This window comes from Stenella coeruleoalba, assembly GCF_951394435.1.
Source record: "Stenella coeruleoalba genome assembly, chromosome: 15".
Classification (NCBI taxonomy): Eukaryota; Metazoa; Chordata; class Mammalia; order Artiodactyla; family Delphinidae; genus Stenella; species Stenella coeruleoalba.
In genome coordinates this window covers 585,073-598,658 of record NC_137161.1, presented here as the reverse complement: position 1 = coordinate 598,658, position 13,586 = coordinate 585,073, and the positions used below count along the sequence as shown (strand labels likewise).

The window sequence follows — 13,586 nt, the reverse complement described above, 5'->3', positions numbered from 1 at the left end:
ACTTCCGGCGGCGGCGGCGGCGCTCGGGCGGAAGTGCCTGTCGGTTGCGGGGGCGGAAGCGGGCGTGGGGCGTCTTTGGCCGGTGAGGCCGGGAGGCCGTCTGAGGCGGCGGCCGGGAGACTGCGCAGAGGAGGGCCGGAGGCGAGGGGGTCTGGGCGACTGGGCCTGGGCCCTTGGTGGCAGGCCGAGCGGGGGCGGGCGGCGCGGGGCCCGGGGGGTGGGCCCGGCCGGGGGCATCGGGCTGGGACGCAGATACCCCGGAGGAACTTGACGGCAGCTCCCGGGAAGGGAGCGGAGGCCGTGGGGCCAGCGGCCAAGGGCTGGCTCTGGCTCTTTTTCTCGGAGGTGGAAACTTCTCTCGGCCCAAACAGGAGGCAGGGCGGTTGACGGTTCCGCAGGCTGTCCGCCGAGGGCGGCGGTTGGCCAGCGCTCAGTACTAGCCTCGCGGGGACGGCCGGTCCCGGGTTCATCCGGCTTCTCTTCCCCGCATCTCTGGCTCCCACGCCTCCCCTCTGAGGACCCAGGAACCCGGCCCCTCCCGGCAGGATGGACGAGGAGAGCCTGCAGACCGCCCTCCGGACCTACGACGCGCAGCTGCAGCAGGTGGAGCTGGCTCTGGGCACTGGCCTGGATCCCTCGGAGCTGGCAGATCTGCGCCAGCTGCAGGGGGACCTGAAGGAGCTGATCGAGCTCACTGAGGCCAGCCTGGTGTCCGTCAGGAAGAGCAAGCTGCTGGCGGCGCTGGATGGAGAGCGCCCAGCCCAGGAGGATGCTGAGTACTTGGCTTTCCAGGAGGCCATTGCTGAGGCAGTGGAGGTGCCAGTAGCCCCCGAGGCAGAATTGGAGACTGTTCCTATGAGAGAGACCGGGCCAGGACCCACGGAGCCTGGGCGGGAGGAGGACGATGGGGAGGACGAGGACGGGGCAGAGCTGAGTGGGAGGAAGGTGAACGCCCCCTACTACAGTACCTGGGGCACCCTGGAGTATCACAACGCCATGATCGTGGGCACCGAGGAGATGGATGATGGCTCTCCGGGCGTGCGCGTACTCTATCTCTACCCCACTCACAAGTCCCTGAAGCCTTGCCCGTTCTTCCTGGAGGGGAAGTGCCGTTTCCAGGAAAGCTGCAGGTAAGGCCTGGGTTCCCGGGGCCCCTGGGGTCGTGGTGGGGGGGGTGGATTGCACACAGGATCAGGGGCTAGGTGGGCCCTCTGGGCTTTGAAGTTTTGTGCTTCTTTGCCCAGCAGAGTGCTGACAAGAAGAGACCGTGGGGGACAGGGGATTCTTCTAGCAGTGTCCTTGTTTAGGTGTTTAGTTGGATTTTCCCTGGGTAGATGAAGAAGTATGGAAGGGCTGATGTTGAAAAGAATGGACTCCCCCCCCCCGCCCCCATCACCAGTTTTATTCTTCAGAATGAAACTTCTAAAATTTGCTTTTTTTTTTTTTTTTTTTTTGCGGTACACGGGCCTCTCACTGCCGTGGCCTCTCCCGTTGCGGAGCACAGGCTCCGGACGCGCAGGCTCAGGGGCCATGGCTCACAGACCCAGCCGCTCCGTGGCATGTGGGATCTTCCCGGACCGGGGCACGAACCCGTGTCCCCTGCATCGGCAGGCGGACTCTCAACCACTGCGCCACCAGGGAAGCCCTAAAATTTGCTTTTATTATAGAAACTTGATTATAGAAGTTGTGAAACACATGTGAAGTTGGAGGGAGTAGTGTACAGGTTGCCCGTGCTCCAGCTTCAGGCGTCATTGTCTGTCAAGATCGTGCCAGTCTTGTTTCAACTCTTCCTGCCTCTGGATTACCTTAAAGCAAGTTGTAGAAATTACTGGGCTTTCTCTTATAAATACTTCAGGATACTACCCTAACCTGAGTGATAAGGATGTTATTTTAAAAACTATCTCCGTGTCGCCCTCACACTTAACAGAATTTAACAGCAATACTTTGTTCGTATTCAAATTTCCACAGTTGTAATGATGTTGCTTTTTGCTTAAGCACATGACTTTAACTTTGCTTCTTTTTACTTTTTCTTTGCAAAGAATACTTATCGAGATTTCCAATAGATGATTTTCTTTTTTAGCCAATAGTCCAGAGTAACTTCCTTTAGTTCTTCCGTTGTCTTATTTCTTTATAGATTCTTGCTGGGCCCTAAGTCTTATTTGCTACATTTCCCCCTTTTTTCCTTTCATTCCCTGTAAGTTTTGTGAAAGGCGTAGCGTGCATACAGGGAAGTGCACGACAAATCAGTCATAAGCCTCCTCCAGCTTCCCCAGGGTGGGTGCGCCCCTATCCTCAGCAAACAGTCATGGAGCAGAGGAGGGAGCCCTCCATCCTTTCTGCCACTGGTCCCTCCGGAGGGTTCCTCCCCATCCCTGTGCCATGTCCTGTGTGGTGATGAGAACTAACGTGTCCCTGTGCTGCGTCCTCTGGGCAGGCACTGTTCCGAGGGTTTCATGCGTATTAACTCACCTGGCAGCAGGCCCGCCAGGTAGGCCATAAGGCTGCTGTGGTCGCTGGGCCTCCCAGGCAGCCAGGCTCTGAGACGGGCCGGCTCCCCTCTGCCGTGGTCTCAGCTGCTGCCTGCTGTCAGCTTTAGGCCCAACCCATGCAGCCCACGAACATGCCCCTCACCACCACCCTGGTCTGATAGTTATTTTCTTGCATTTGTTTTGGATTTTTAAAATTTACTTATTTAAAATTTTATTTTAAAGATAAAATAGTGTTGAAGCACCCTGTGGCCCACTGCTCTGTCACAGCCCCTCCCCTTCTTGGGAGGCTCGTTGGCACATCTGTGGTGTGTTTCCCTCTAGTACACATGAGACCTTTATAGACACGTGTATCTGTGAATAGGACATATTTGTGCTTTATTTTCTGATTAAGTGGTTAGCATGCAGGATGCTTCGTTTTGCAGCTCTTCTCAGAGAGCGTGTCTGTGAGAAAAGTCCATGTTGATGTTTATAGAAATATTTTGTGCATTTTAACTGCTGTGTTATTTTCCTCATGAATATGCCACATTTTATTCTGTCTCCTGGTGTTTCCCAGTTTGTTTGTTTTTTTAATTTATTGGTTGATTGCTGTGCGCGGGCTTTCTCTAGTTGAGGTGAGTGGGGGCTACTCTTCATTGAGGTGCACGGGCTTCTTATTGCTGTGGCTTCTCTTGTTGCAGAGCACGGGCTGTAGAGCACAGGCTCAGTAGTTGTGGCACGCAGGCTCAGCAGTTGTAGCTCGTGGGCTGTAGAGCACAGGCTCAGTAGTTGTGGCGCACGGGCTTAGTTGCTCCGCGGCATGTGGGATCTTCCCGGACCAGGGCTCAAACCTGTGTCCCCTGAATTGGCAGGCGGATTCTTAACCACTGCGCCACCAGGGAAGTCCATTTTCCCAGTTGTTATTTATTACAAACAACGTGCTGTGAACATCCTAGCGCACATCTTTCATCCCTGGTGAGAATGTCCCCGGTGTGTAGCAGTGTGGAGAACACGCGCATTTTCTGTCCTTGTGCGCCGTACGGTTCCCAGTCCCTGGTCTGCTCCGTAGTCACCCTCGGTCACGTTCTCTTACTTGCGAATTCGTGCCCACTGAGAGCTGGGGAGGTGATCTTGATTGAACTTGTATTTCCTTGATTATTAGCAAGATTGAGCATTTTTTCGTACATTTGTTCTAACTTCATCATTCTGTTTCAATGTCCTTATCAGTAAAAACAGAGATGAGGATGTCTCTCGCAGTTGTTGGGAGAACGGGATGCGTTAATAGAAGTAAAAGAATATTGAACGGTAGCTAACATGTAGTAAGGACACAGTAAACTTCAAATTTTTATCTTGTTATTGTAAAATAAAATCAGACAGAGGAAGTAAAGAAGTAGCATGAGGAATCATTGTAACATCCTAGTACTCGCTGCTCAGATCAAAACTACAAATTTGCCAATTACCCCACGAGCCCCTCTGTTTGCCTCAGCCCAGACACAGCCTTCTCCCTCTGCCAAAAAGAAGCACTGTCTCGACTTTTATGATAATCACTTCCTTGTGTTCTTTGTTGCTTATCACTCAGGTGCGGCCGGGTGTAAACGTTGTAGTTTAATCTTGCTCGCTTTTTAAGGCTGCTGAGTCTGCACCCCGCCCCCCCACCCCTGCCTTTCCTGGCCTCACAGTTTCACTGTTGAAGGACCAGACCCTTTGACTGTCACCGACCGCCCTGGTGCAGCCCAGCATGTTCCTGTGTTCACCACAGGCTGGCATCTGGATCCAGGGACCTGGTCACACTCAGGACCCCCAGTTGGGCATGTCTCTAGGTGTTGTGCTTTCGTCAGGAGGCACCTGATGTACAGCTGCCAACGGTGCTCAACGCCGAGATCCACTGATACAGTGTGGATTGCAAAAGAGCTCTTTAATTCTGTCGGTTCATTTACTAGCCGAACGTTATAGAGAGATGCCTTTCCTTGTCTACAATTTGGCTATCTAGTGGTACAGATCATATGGAAAAGGCAGGGTAACGCCGGACTTTTCTGTTTTGTTTCCTTAGTTTCCAAGATAGCAAATTGGTTCTCTTTCATCCTGAGGTGATAAATTGGCTTTTAAAAAATATTTAATATCCATATGGACTGATGGATTTAAATGTATTTGATGAATTTCAGTCCATGAAGATTCTGATCTTTTTCTTTTTTTTCTTTGTGGTACGCGGGCCACTCACTGTTGCCTCTCCTTTTGTGGAGCACAGGCTCTGGACGTGCAGGCTCAGGGGCCATGGCTCACGGGCCCAGCCGCTCCGCGGCATGTGTATCCTCCCGGACCGGGACACGAACCCGTGTCCCCTGCATCGGCAGGCGGACTCTCAACCACTGCGCCACCAGGGAAGCCCAGATTCTTATCTTTATTGAGACTCAAATTGTCTCACCCTTGTCAAGTGGGAGCTTCTTCAGGTTGGCTCCCACATCCTTTTGACACAGCCCCAGGAGTCACGGTTTCCCACAGTCATCTGCATTCTTCCTACCCCAGACCTGAAGGCACCCAAGTCTCCAAGAAGCCCTGGTTTCTTTTAATGGGAGATGGTATTTCACAACCCACAGTGGGGGCACTGGGATGTACTTTGCTGCTAGTTGGTTCATTGCTGTAGGCTTTTTTAGCAGACGGACCTAGGAAATACAGGTGGACACACACTAATGTACATGTGAATGTATATGTAGCCATACCACATGCTTATGTTTTTAAGGACAAATACTTTGTGAATTTATACTGATATTTTCAATTCAAATTAAGGATTGCAGTGTTTCGACTTAATCTTTTCTGGATCACATCCGTATTTCCTTCTTTATGCCAGGACTCTGGTTCTCAAGGACATAGGGAATGATGGGCTCCAAAGGACCCATAACTAATTTGTTTTATCCCATTTTACACACACAGGACACTCAGAATAACATTCATTCATTCTTCCATTATGATGATTGAAAACTGTTAAAAGCATTTTTACACGTACTACTACCCACATTCTCCCTCTGTCTTTGTGATTGCACTAGACCTGCGTTGTTGGATCTTGTGGCCGTTACAGCCATTGTTTCCCTTTTACTCCCAACCTTAGTTCTAGAAGGACCTTTGCATTTCATGCTTACCATCATTCGATCTGTTGGGGTCTTTTTAGCATTTCGGTTGTATGAGACTCGTTTTCTGGTAGGTTCTTCAGGAAGGGCTCACAGGAATAATGTTTTCAGAGATCTGACATGTTGATTAGGTTCTGTTTGTGTCTTTTATACTGGAAGAGCAGTTTTGTTGAATACATTAAGTCCCCTACGTATGAACGAATTCTGTTCTGAGAGTGCGTTCGTAAGTGCAATTTGTTCATAAGTCCAACAAAGTTAGCCTAGGTACCCAACAAACACAATCAGCTATATAGTATTGTACTGTAATAGGCTGTTAGTACTTTTCACACAAGTAATATATAAAAAATAACACAAAAAATAAAACATTTTAAATCTTACAGTACCTTGAGAAGTACAGTAGTACAGTACAACAGCTGGCGTGCAGTGGCACATTTGCATCTTTGAAAGTTCGCAACTTGAAGGTTCATATGTAGGGGACTTACTGTATAAGATTCTTATCTCGTATTACTTTCCTTGAATATTTCATATAACTTATTCTATTTTGATATAAAATATTGTTGAAAATTTCCCTTGTAAATCACATGCTCTAATGGTGTAAGGGTCCAGCTTCATTCTTTTGCATGTAGGTATCCAGTTTCCCAGTACCATTTGTTGAAAGAACTGTCCTTTCCCCATTGAATTGTCATGACACCCCTGACGAGACCTGACTGATGTGTGAGGGGTTATTTCTGGGTTCTCTCATCCAGTTCATTGGTCCACACCAATGGACTGGATGTGTTTATGCCAGTACATACTGTTTGGATGACTGTAGCTTTGTAGTAAGTTTTGAAGTCAGGAAGTACATAGTCCTCAAACATTTTTTCTTCTTCTCAAAGATTCTTTTGGCTATTCAAGATCCATTCCATTTCCATGTGAATTTTAAAATCAGCTTGTCCAATTCTGTGTAAAAGAAGATTGGAATTTTGATAGGAATTGCATTGCATCTGTAGATCAATGTGGGTAGTATTGCCATCCTAATAATATGAAGTCTTCTAATTTATGAACATGGGATCTTTTTCCAATTATGTAGGTCTTCTTTAATTTCTTTCAGCAATGTTCTGTAGTTCACAAGCCTTGGTTAAATTTATTTCTAAGTATTTTATTCACTTTCATGCTGCTGTAAATGAAATTATTTCATTTTTAGATTGTGCATTTATAGTGTATTAATATGCAACTGATCTTTCCATGTTGATCTTATATCCTATAACACTATCAAATTCATTTTTTAGCTCTAATAGGATTTTTTTCTGGATTATTTAGGGCTTTCTATATATACAGTTATGTCATTGACAAATAGAGGTACTTTTGCTTCTTTTTTTTTTTTAATTTTTTTTTTGGCTGCATTGGGTCTTCGTTGCTGTTCTCGGGCTTTCTCTAGTTGCGGCGAACAGGGGGCTACTCTTCATTGTGGTCCGCGGGCTTCTCACTGCAGTGGTTTCTCCTGTTGTGGAGCATGGGCTCTAGGCACGCAGGCTTCAGTAGGTGTGGCACGCGGGCTCAGTAATTGTGGCTCGCAGGCGCTAGAGCGCAAGCCCAGTAGTGGCGCACGGGCTTAGCTGCTCCGTGGCATGTGGGAGCTTCCCAGACCAGGGCTCTAACCTGTGTCCGCTGCATTGGCAGGCAGATTCCTAACCACTGTGCCACCAGGGAAGCCCACTGTTGCTTCTTCCCTTCCAATTTGGATGGCTTTTATTTATTTTTCTTGCTTAACTGCTCCGCCTAGAACTTCCAATACTACACTGAACAGAAGTAGCGAGAGCAGCCATCCTTGTCTTGTTCCTGATCTTAGGGGGGAAGCACCCAGTCTCTCACCACTGAGTGTGATGTGAGCTGTGGGTTTTCCATAGTTGCTGTTTATCAGGTTGAGTGTTGTTTTGGTTGTTTTTTTTAAATTTATTTATTTATTTTTGGCTGCATTTGGTCTTTGTTGCTGTGTACGGGCTTTCTGTAGTTGCGGCCAGAGGGGGCTACTCTTTGTTGTGGTGCGCGGGCTTCTCATTGCAGTGGCTTCTCTTGTTGTGGAGCGCGGGCTCTAGGGGCACGGGCTTCAGTAGTTGTGGCACGTGGACTCAGTAGTTGTGGCTCGCTGGCTCTAGAGCGCAGGCTCAGTAGTTGTGGCACACAGGCTTAGTTGCTCTGTGGCATGTGGGATCTTCCAAGACGAGGGCTCAAACCCGTGTGCCCTGCATTGGCAGGCGGATTCTTAACCCCTGCGCCACCAGGGAAGCCCCTGAGTGTTTTTAACATGCAAGGGTGTTGCATTTTTTCAAGTGTCTTTTGTACATCGGTTGACGTGCTAGTTTTCTATTAATGTGCTCTGTTTTATTGAATGGCTTTCATGTGTTGAACCACCCTTGCATTCCTGGGATAAACCGAACTGAGTTGTGGTGTATACTCATTCTAAATGCTTGTTTTCTGGTTCAAGTTTTTACTTGTTCTGGAGTGTATTTTCGTGAATGTTGTGAAGCAGATGATCGAGTGGGGTGTTGTTGGGGTTTTTTGTATGGGAACCAATTTTTAATTTTTTCCTTATGAAATCCGTAGTGTGTGTTTTCCTGCCTCATGGGTAACACCTCCCCTGTCCTGCATGAAGTTTGTTGTATGAGAGGCTCTTCCTGGGTGCACTTCGTTCCATTGATCAGGCTGCCTGTGCTCTTGGTTGACGTTTGTTTCATGGACACGCCGTTAACTACTCCCCATGGTTGGGAACTTAGGTTATTTCCAAATCTTTCGTGTTTGGGTCACATCCTTCTGGCTCAGTCCTTACATACTTTCATTATTGTTGTTTTAGGGTCATTCCCTAGAAGCGCTTGCTGGATTAAGGGAGACACCAAATTTTAGGGCTTCTAAGAGTACCAAAGATTCCTGCGGGGAGGTTTAGTTGGTGGTGTCTGTAGTGTCTGGGTGTGTTGAGGGGTGTTTGGCCAAATTCACCGAGTCTGGGCATCTTTCCTCGGTTGAAGAGGGCTTTTCAACCACTGTGCCCACTGTAGGACACGTGGGCCAGTTTTGCAGCTGCTGGTGCCACTGGCCGTTGGTGGTACCCTGGGGGCCTGAGGACAGTCAGGGGTGAGAAGGAACTGGCCAGAACCCCGCCAGGGAGGCATCCGAGGCCACCTTTGTTTGCTCCTGGAAGGTGACTGAAATGCCTTGTTTCCTCTCCTTTCTCCCCATGGACTCCACCTAGGAGGCCAGCCACGGCAGGGCTGGCTGTGTGTCCGGAGCGAGTGCCTGTCTTCACTTACTCTCATGGGGTTAGAACCGCTTCCTCCTTGAAATGGGGGCACAGCAGGAGATGTGTGCGTGGTTGCTTCATGTCTTTATTTGGCAAAGTTAAAGGTTGCAGCCCTCTGTTCCCACTTCCTCCCCCACCTCCTCTCTCCCGGTTTTCATTTTGGTTTCACTGTTTCACTGACATCTAGAAGTCAAGGCAGCACTGTTACAACAGCTCTTTCTAACTGGCTGGGGAGGACTCAGTCCTGTGAGAGCACGCAGACACACTTGCCTTGATGACCTGTTGTATCTGGTGGAGAGGCGCCGGGGAGCTCTCTTCACAAGGATGTCTACCAGCCATGTGTGTGCCTGTGTATACATGACTCCAGCCCAGGAGGCTGGGGAGAAACTCGAAGCATCTTTTCCTCAGGGTGCCCAGGTCCATCCTGAGAGTGAGAGCACAAGCACGAGTGTGTGTGTCCATACATATGCACGCACACACGTACACATGTATGCACACGTCCACGCATGTGTGCATGTGCATTGCATACGTGTGTGGGTGAGTGCTTGTGTATACTGTGTGTGCCTATATGTGCACACGTTTGTGTGCATGTGTGTGTGCACGTGTGCATGTGTGCCTTGCATACTTGTGTGTGCGTGCACACGTGTGTGTGGGTGTGTTGTGCATGTGTGTGTGCGTGTGCATGTATGGGCATGGATGTGTGTGTGCACACGTGCGCATGGGTTGTGTGCATACACGCGTACGCATGTGTTCAGTGTATATTGTGTGTGCACGTGTGAGTGGGTGTTTGTACACACGTGTTCAGTGTATATGCGCGTGGGTGTGTATTGTGTGCATGTTTACACACGTGTGTGTTCAGTGGATGTGTGTACATGTGTGCATGGGTGTGTGTGTCATATTTTTGTACACACGTGTTCAGCAGATATGTATATAGATGTGTGTGTCTGTCTCCCCGTCCATCCTTCCTGTCCAGGCGGTGTCCAGGCAGGTAGACGGGATTCTCCCGGCTCACGGGGCCCTGGTGGCCGTGTCTGAGTCTGCATCCCTATGGCCCTCGCTGCAGGTTCTCCCATGGGCAGGTGGTCTCTGTGGATGAGCTGCGCCCCTTCCAAGACCCGGACCTGAGCTCCCTGCAGGCCGGCTCTGCGTGTCTGGCCAAGCGGCAGGATGGCCTCTGGCACCCAGCGCGGATCACTGGTGAGGCTGCCTGGGGCCTCCCTGATGGGGTCCTTTCTGGGAACCCTCCCCGTGTGTCACATGTTAGTCCTGCCCAACAACTCCTCTGTTTGGGCATTGGGATCCCACCCCACGCCCAAGAGGAGCAAGGCCCCGCCTTGGCCCCGCCCTGCTCCCAGCTTCCAGAGTGGCTCCTTCCATGTGTTAAGGCCACTGCCCTGCTGCCTCTGTGCCCCCCCCAGATGTGGACAGTGGCTACTACACGGTCAAATTTGACTCTCTGCTGTTGAAAGAGGCCGTGGTGGAGGGGGACAGCATCCTGCCCCCGCTGCGCACGGAGCCCACAGGTTCCTCTGACTCAGACGGCAGTGACGCGGACGACCCCAGCTATGCTCGAGGTATGGCTGCTGCCACCCCGAGAGGCTCCTGGCTGGCAGGGTCCCATACTGTGGTCAGTACGAGGACGCACTTGGGGCAGGGGGCAGACGCGAGGCCCCCACAGCGGGCAGGGGAGATGAGAGGGTGCGTGATGGGTCTGGGGCAGGTCCGGAGACCCACAGATGCAGAAACCCAGAATGATGACAGTCCCACGCGAGCCACAGGAGTAGGTGGGACGCACAGGAAGGGACGGTTTCCTGCAGGGCATGGGGACCTGGCGGGTGGACAGAGGAACTGGCTAGCAGTGTCTGGCCCTCCCCCAGGGGGGTGTCCGCCTGGGATCTGTTAGCCAAGTTGTCCATGCTGATGGAGGGGAGGACTGAGCCGCCAGGTAGAGGCGAGTACTGCTCTCTGTTAAGGGAACGGCAGCACCCACCTCCAGGGAATAGGATGGGGGCCACCACGTGACCAGGCTGTGACCCTGAAGTGTGGAGCGGGCTGGGCTCTGCCACAGGCTCTGCCTGTTGTGCTCACCACACAGCCCTGGGCAACTGGCAGGGAGCCAGGGGTGCCGGGGATTGGCCCTGGCCCAGAGCTGAGCTCTTGGGCTAACCTTGGCCGGAGCCCAGGATGCCCCGTATCCAGCTGGGTTAAGCTGTTGCCCTCTGATGCCTGCAGTGGTGGAACCTGCTGCTGCTGACCCTGGGACCTGCAGCTCCGCCTTCGCCGGCTGGGAGGTGCACACGCGGGGCATCGGCTCCAGACTCCTCGCCAAGATGGGCTATGAGTTTGGCAAGGGTGAGTGTGTGCTGCACGGGGGGGTGAAGGGCTCCCTCAGCACGGCCCCAGAGTCCAGTGGCAGTGCCAGCTCGGTGTAACCCCAGGTCTGGGCCGGCATGCGGAGGGCCGGGTGGAGCCCATCCACGCTGTGGTGCTGCCGCGAGGGAAGTCGCTGGACCAGTGTGCGGAGATCCTGCAGAAGAGGACCAGGGGCAGCCAGGCTGGCGCCAGCAGGCCCCCAAAATGCCGGGGCAGAGGGGGTGGGCCTAGGGGCCGCCCACCGTCTCGCAATGTGTTTGACTTCCTGAACGAGAAGCTGAAAGGCGGGGCCCCCGGGGCCCTGGAGGCGGGGGTGGCGCCCCCGGGAAGGAGGAGTGGCGAGGAGGTGTACCACGCCAGCAGGAGTGCCAAGCGCGCCCTGAGCCTGCAGCTCTTCCAGACGGAGGAGAAGATCGAGCAGACCCAGCGAGCCATCCGGGGCATCCAGGAGGCCCTTGCCCGCAATGCTGGCCGGTACGTGTGGGCCCTGCCCGAGCCACACCGCACCCCTGCCCGTGGTGCCTGGGTGAGAGCTCGCCCCGACCTGAGGGCGGCGGGCCAGATCTGAGGAGGGGCTGGAGGATGATGGGCAGTGCTGAATGGCGGGCCCTTCCCCAGGCACAGCGTGACAGCAGCCCAGCTGCAGGAGAAGCTGGCGGGAGCCCAGCGGCAGCTGGGGCAGCTCCGGGCCCAGGAGGCGGGCCTGCAGAGGGAACAGAGGAAGGCGGACACCCACAAGAAGATGACCGAGTTCTAGGGCCCCGACACGTGGCGTGGACAGAGCTCAGGGACCCCGGCTCCCGCTGCCTTCAGGAAGACCAGCTGTCGCTCGACAGCTAGAATGCCACCGGAAGAGGGGCCAGCCCTCACAGTTGGCCTTCTTGCCGGCCTCGGGCATGTGGCCACTGCTGAGAGGAGACAGGCTGCAGGGGTCCCTGTCAGGTCCCTTCCTGACACTTCCTTGACCATTGAGCCCACCTACCAGTGTCCTGGGCTGTCTCCTGAGCAAGGACATTAAAGTGACTTTGTTGCAGTGTCTTTTAGTGGAGGCTCGGCTGGCTGTGGGGACTTTGAGGAGGAGGGGTCTTTGCACCGGGTCACGGGGCTGGGCTGGAGGGGTCCTGAGTGAGGGTGCTGCCCAGCACCCTGCCCAGAGGCAGAGGGCCCGGGAGGACGGGCATCCTTGCTGCTCTCCCAGATGCGGTCACAGCCTAGGGTGCCCCCCACATTGCCTGACACCCATAGACAGGTGAGCCCGGTGCTGCAGTGATGGAAGGAGACCGTGGCTGTGCGGGGCCAAGAGGGAGCGCCGTTATCGAGGCAGGAGGACCCGGTGGGGCGGGGGGTGTTGGCACCCTGGGTCAGTGCCCGCGTGTTTTGTCGCCCACATGCACCCACTGCATCGTGGGTGGAGACAACAGGATTTAGGGCCTCCGATCAGCACCAGCTCGCAGCACACCCCTGCCAAGCCCCGTCTAGGCCCCAGGCAGGGCCACGGCAGGTGGGTGAGGCTGCCGTGGCGGCTGCGTGGGAAGACGCGGCGTGGTGCACGGGCAGGAAGTTAGGTGGGGAGCTGGGCCAAGGGCGACACAGGCCTTGCGGCTCGAGGTGCCCAAGCTGCCCGCCACCCTAGGTGCTGAATGGGCCCTACCAGGTCAGGGCATTGGGACCTGGGCCCTCTGGTGAGGAAAGCCCACTCCCTGGGTCTGAGCAGACCGGCCCCCACTTTCGGAGATAGCTCCACGCTGCTGGCCCCTCACCTCCGGCACCTGTGCCAGGACTCCAGGAAGCGGACGTCCGATGGCAGGGGCAGTTGGAGGGGAGGGATGGAGAGCCGGGGTGGGGTGGTCAGTGTCCAAAGCAGCCCTTCCTGCCTGCTGACCCCCAGCTTTCCAGCCTCCCAGGGGGTCAGTCTCTGTAGTGGACAGCTAGGGGGCATCACCTGGACAGGAGCCATGCCTGGGCAGGACGTGGCTGTAGGTGAGTCTGTGGCCTGTGGCTTGCTAGCCTGGGGTGTGACCTGGGGGCCTCCCCGGCTCTCAGGTTTGGCCTCAGTGACCACAGTGGGGCCTTGGCCAGGTCCCAGCTGCCCTGCCCCTCCTCAACTGGCCGTGCTTGGACATCACTTGAGTCATCTTTGCCAACTCAGGTCCTCATGGGGGCCAGACAGAGCATGCCTCACCCCTCACCAGCAGCCCCTGCGCAGAGGCGGGAGGGTAGGCGCGGAGGCTGTGTCCCCTCGGCCTCCATAGGAGACAGGGGCTGCTGAGCCCTGGGGTTTCCCGTGTGCTGAGTCAGAGCACGGCGTGGGGGACCTTCTGGCAGCACAAGGCGCGCGTGCGCGCCCCTACT

The 13,586-nt window shown here is 53.8% G+C and overlaps 1 protein-coding gene across 2 annotated transcripts; it reads left to right on the top strand.

Annotated features, from left to right (window-relative positions):
* Window positions 1-13: 13 nt before the first annotated feature.
* Window positions 14-12,265, top strand: ZGPAT (zinc finger CCCH-type and G-patch domain containing). 2 transcript variants are annotated; one of them, XM_079945372.1, is made up of 6 exons: window positions 14-1,130; window positions 9,925-10,058; window positions 10,280-10,435; window positions 11,094-11,213; window positions 11,300-11,708; window positions 11,853-12,265. In XM_079945372.1, the coding sequence occupies exons 1-6, from the start codon at window positions 547-549 to the stop codon at window positions 11,989-11,991; spliced, it is 1,542 nt and encodes a 513-aa protein (XP_079801498.1). In that variant the 5' UTR covers window positions 14-546; the 3' UTR covers window positions 11,992-12,265. The 2 variants fall into 2 exon arrangements, with proteins under 2 accessions (XP_079801498.1, XP_079801499.1); XM_079945373.1 differs by lacking the exon at window positions 10,280-10,435.
* Window positions 12,266-13,586: the final 1,321 nt, after the last annotated feature.

Bases quoted from the DNA above. Each gene is read 5' to 3' on its own strand.
- ZGPAT (XM_079945372.1), top strand. From the start codon at position 547: ATGGACGAGGAGAGCCTGCAGACCGCCCTCCGGACCTACGACGCGCAG. The intron at 1,131-9,924 runs GTAAGGCCTGGG...CCCTCGCTGCAG, and splicing joins CGTTTCCAGGAAAGCTGCAG to GTTCTCCCATGGGCAGGTGG. The intron at 10,436-11,093 runs GTATGGCTGCTG...TGATGCCTGCAG, and splicing joins CGACCCCAGCTATGCTCGAG to TGGTGGAACCTGCTGCTGCT.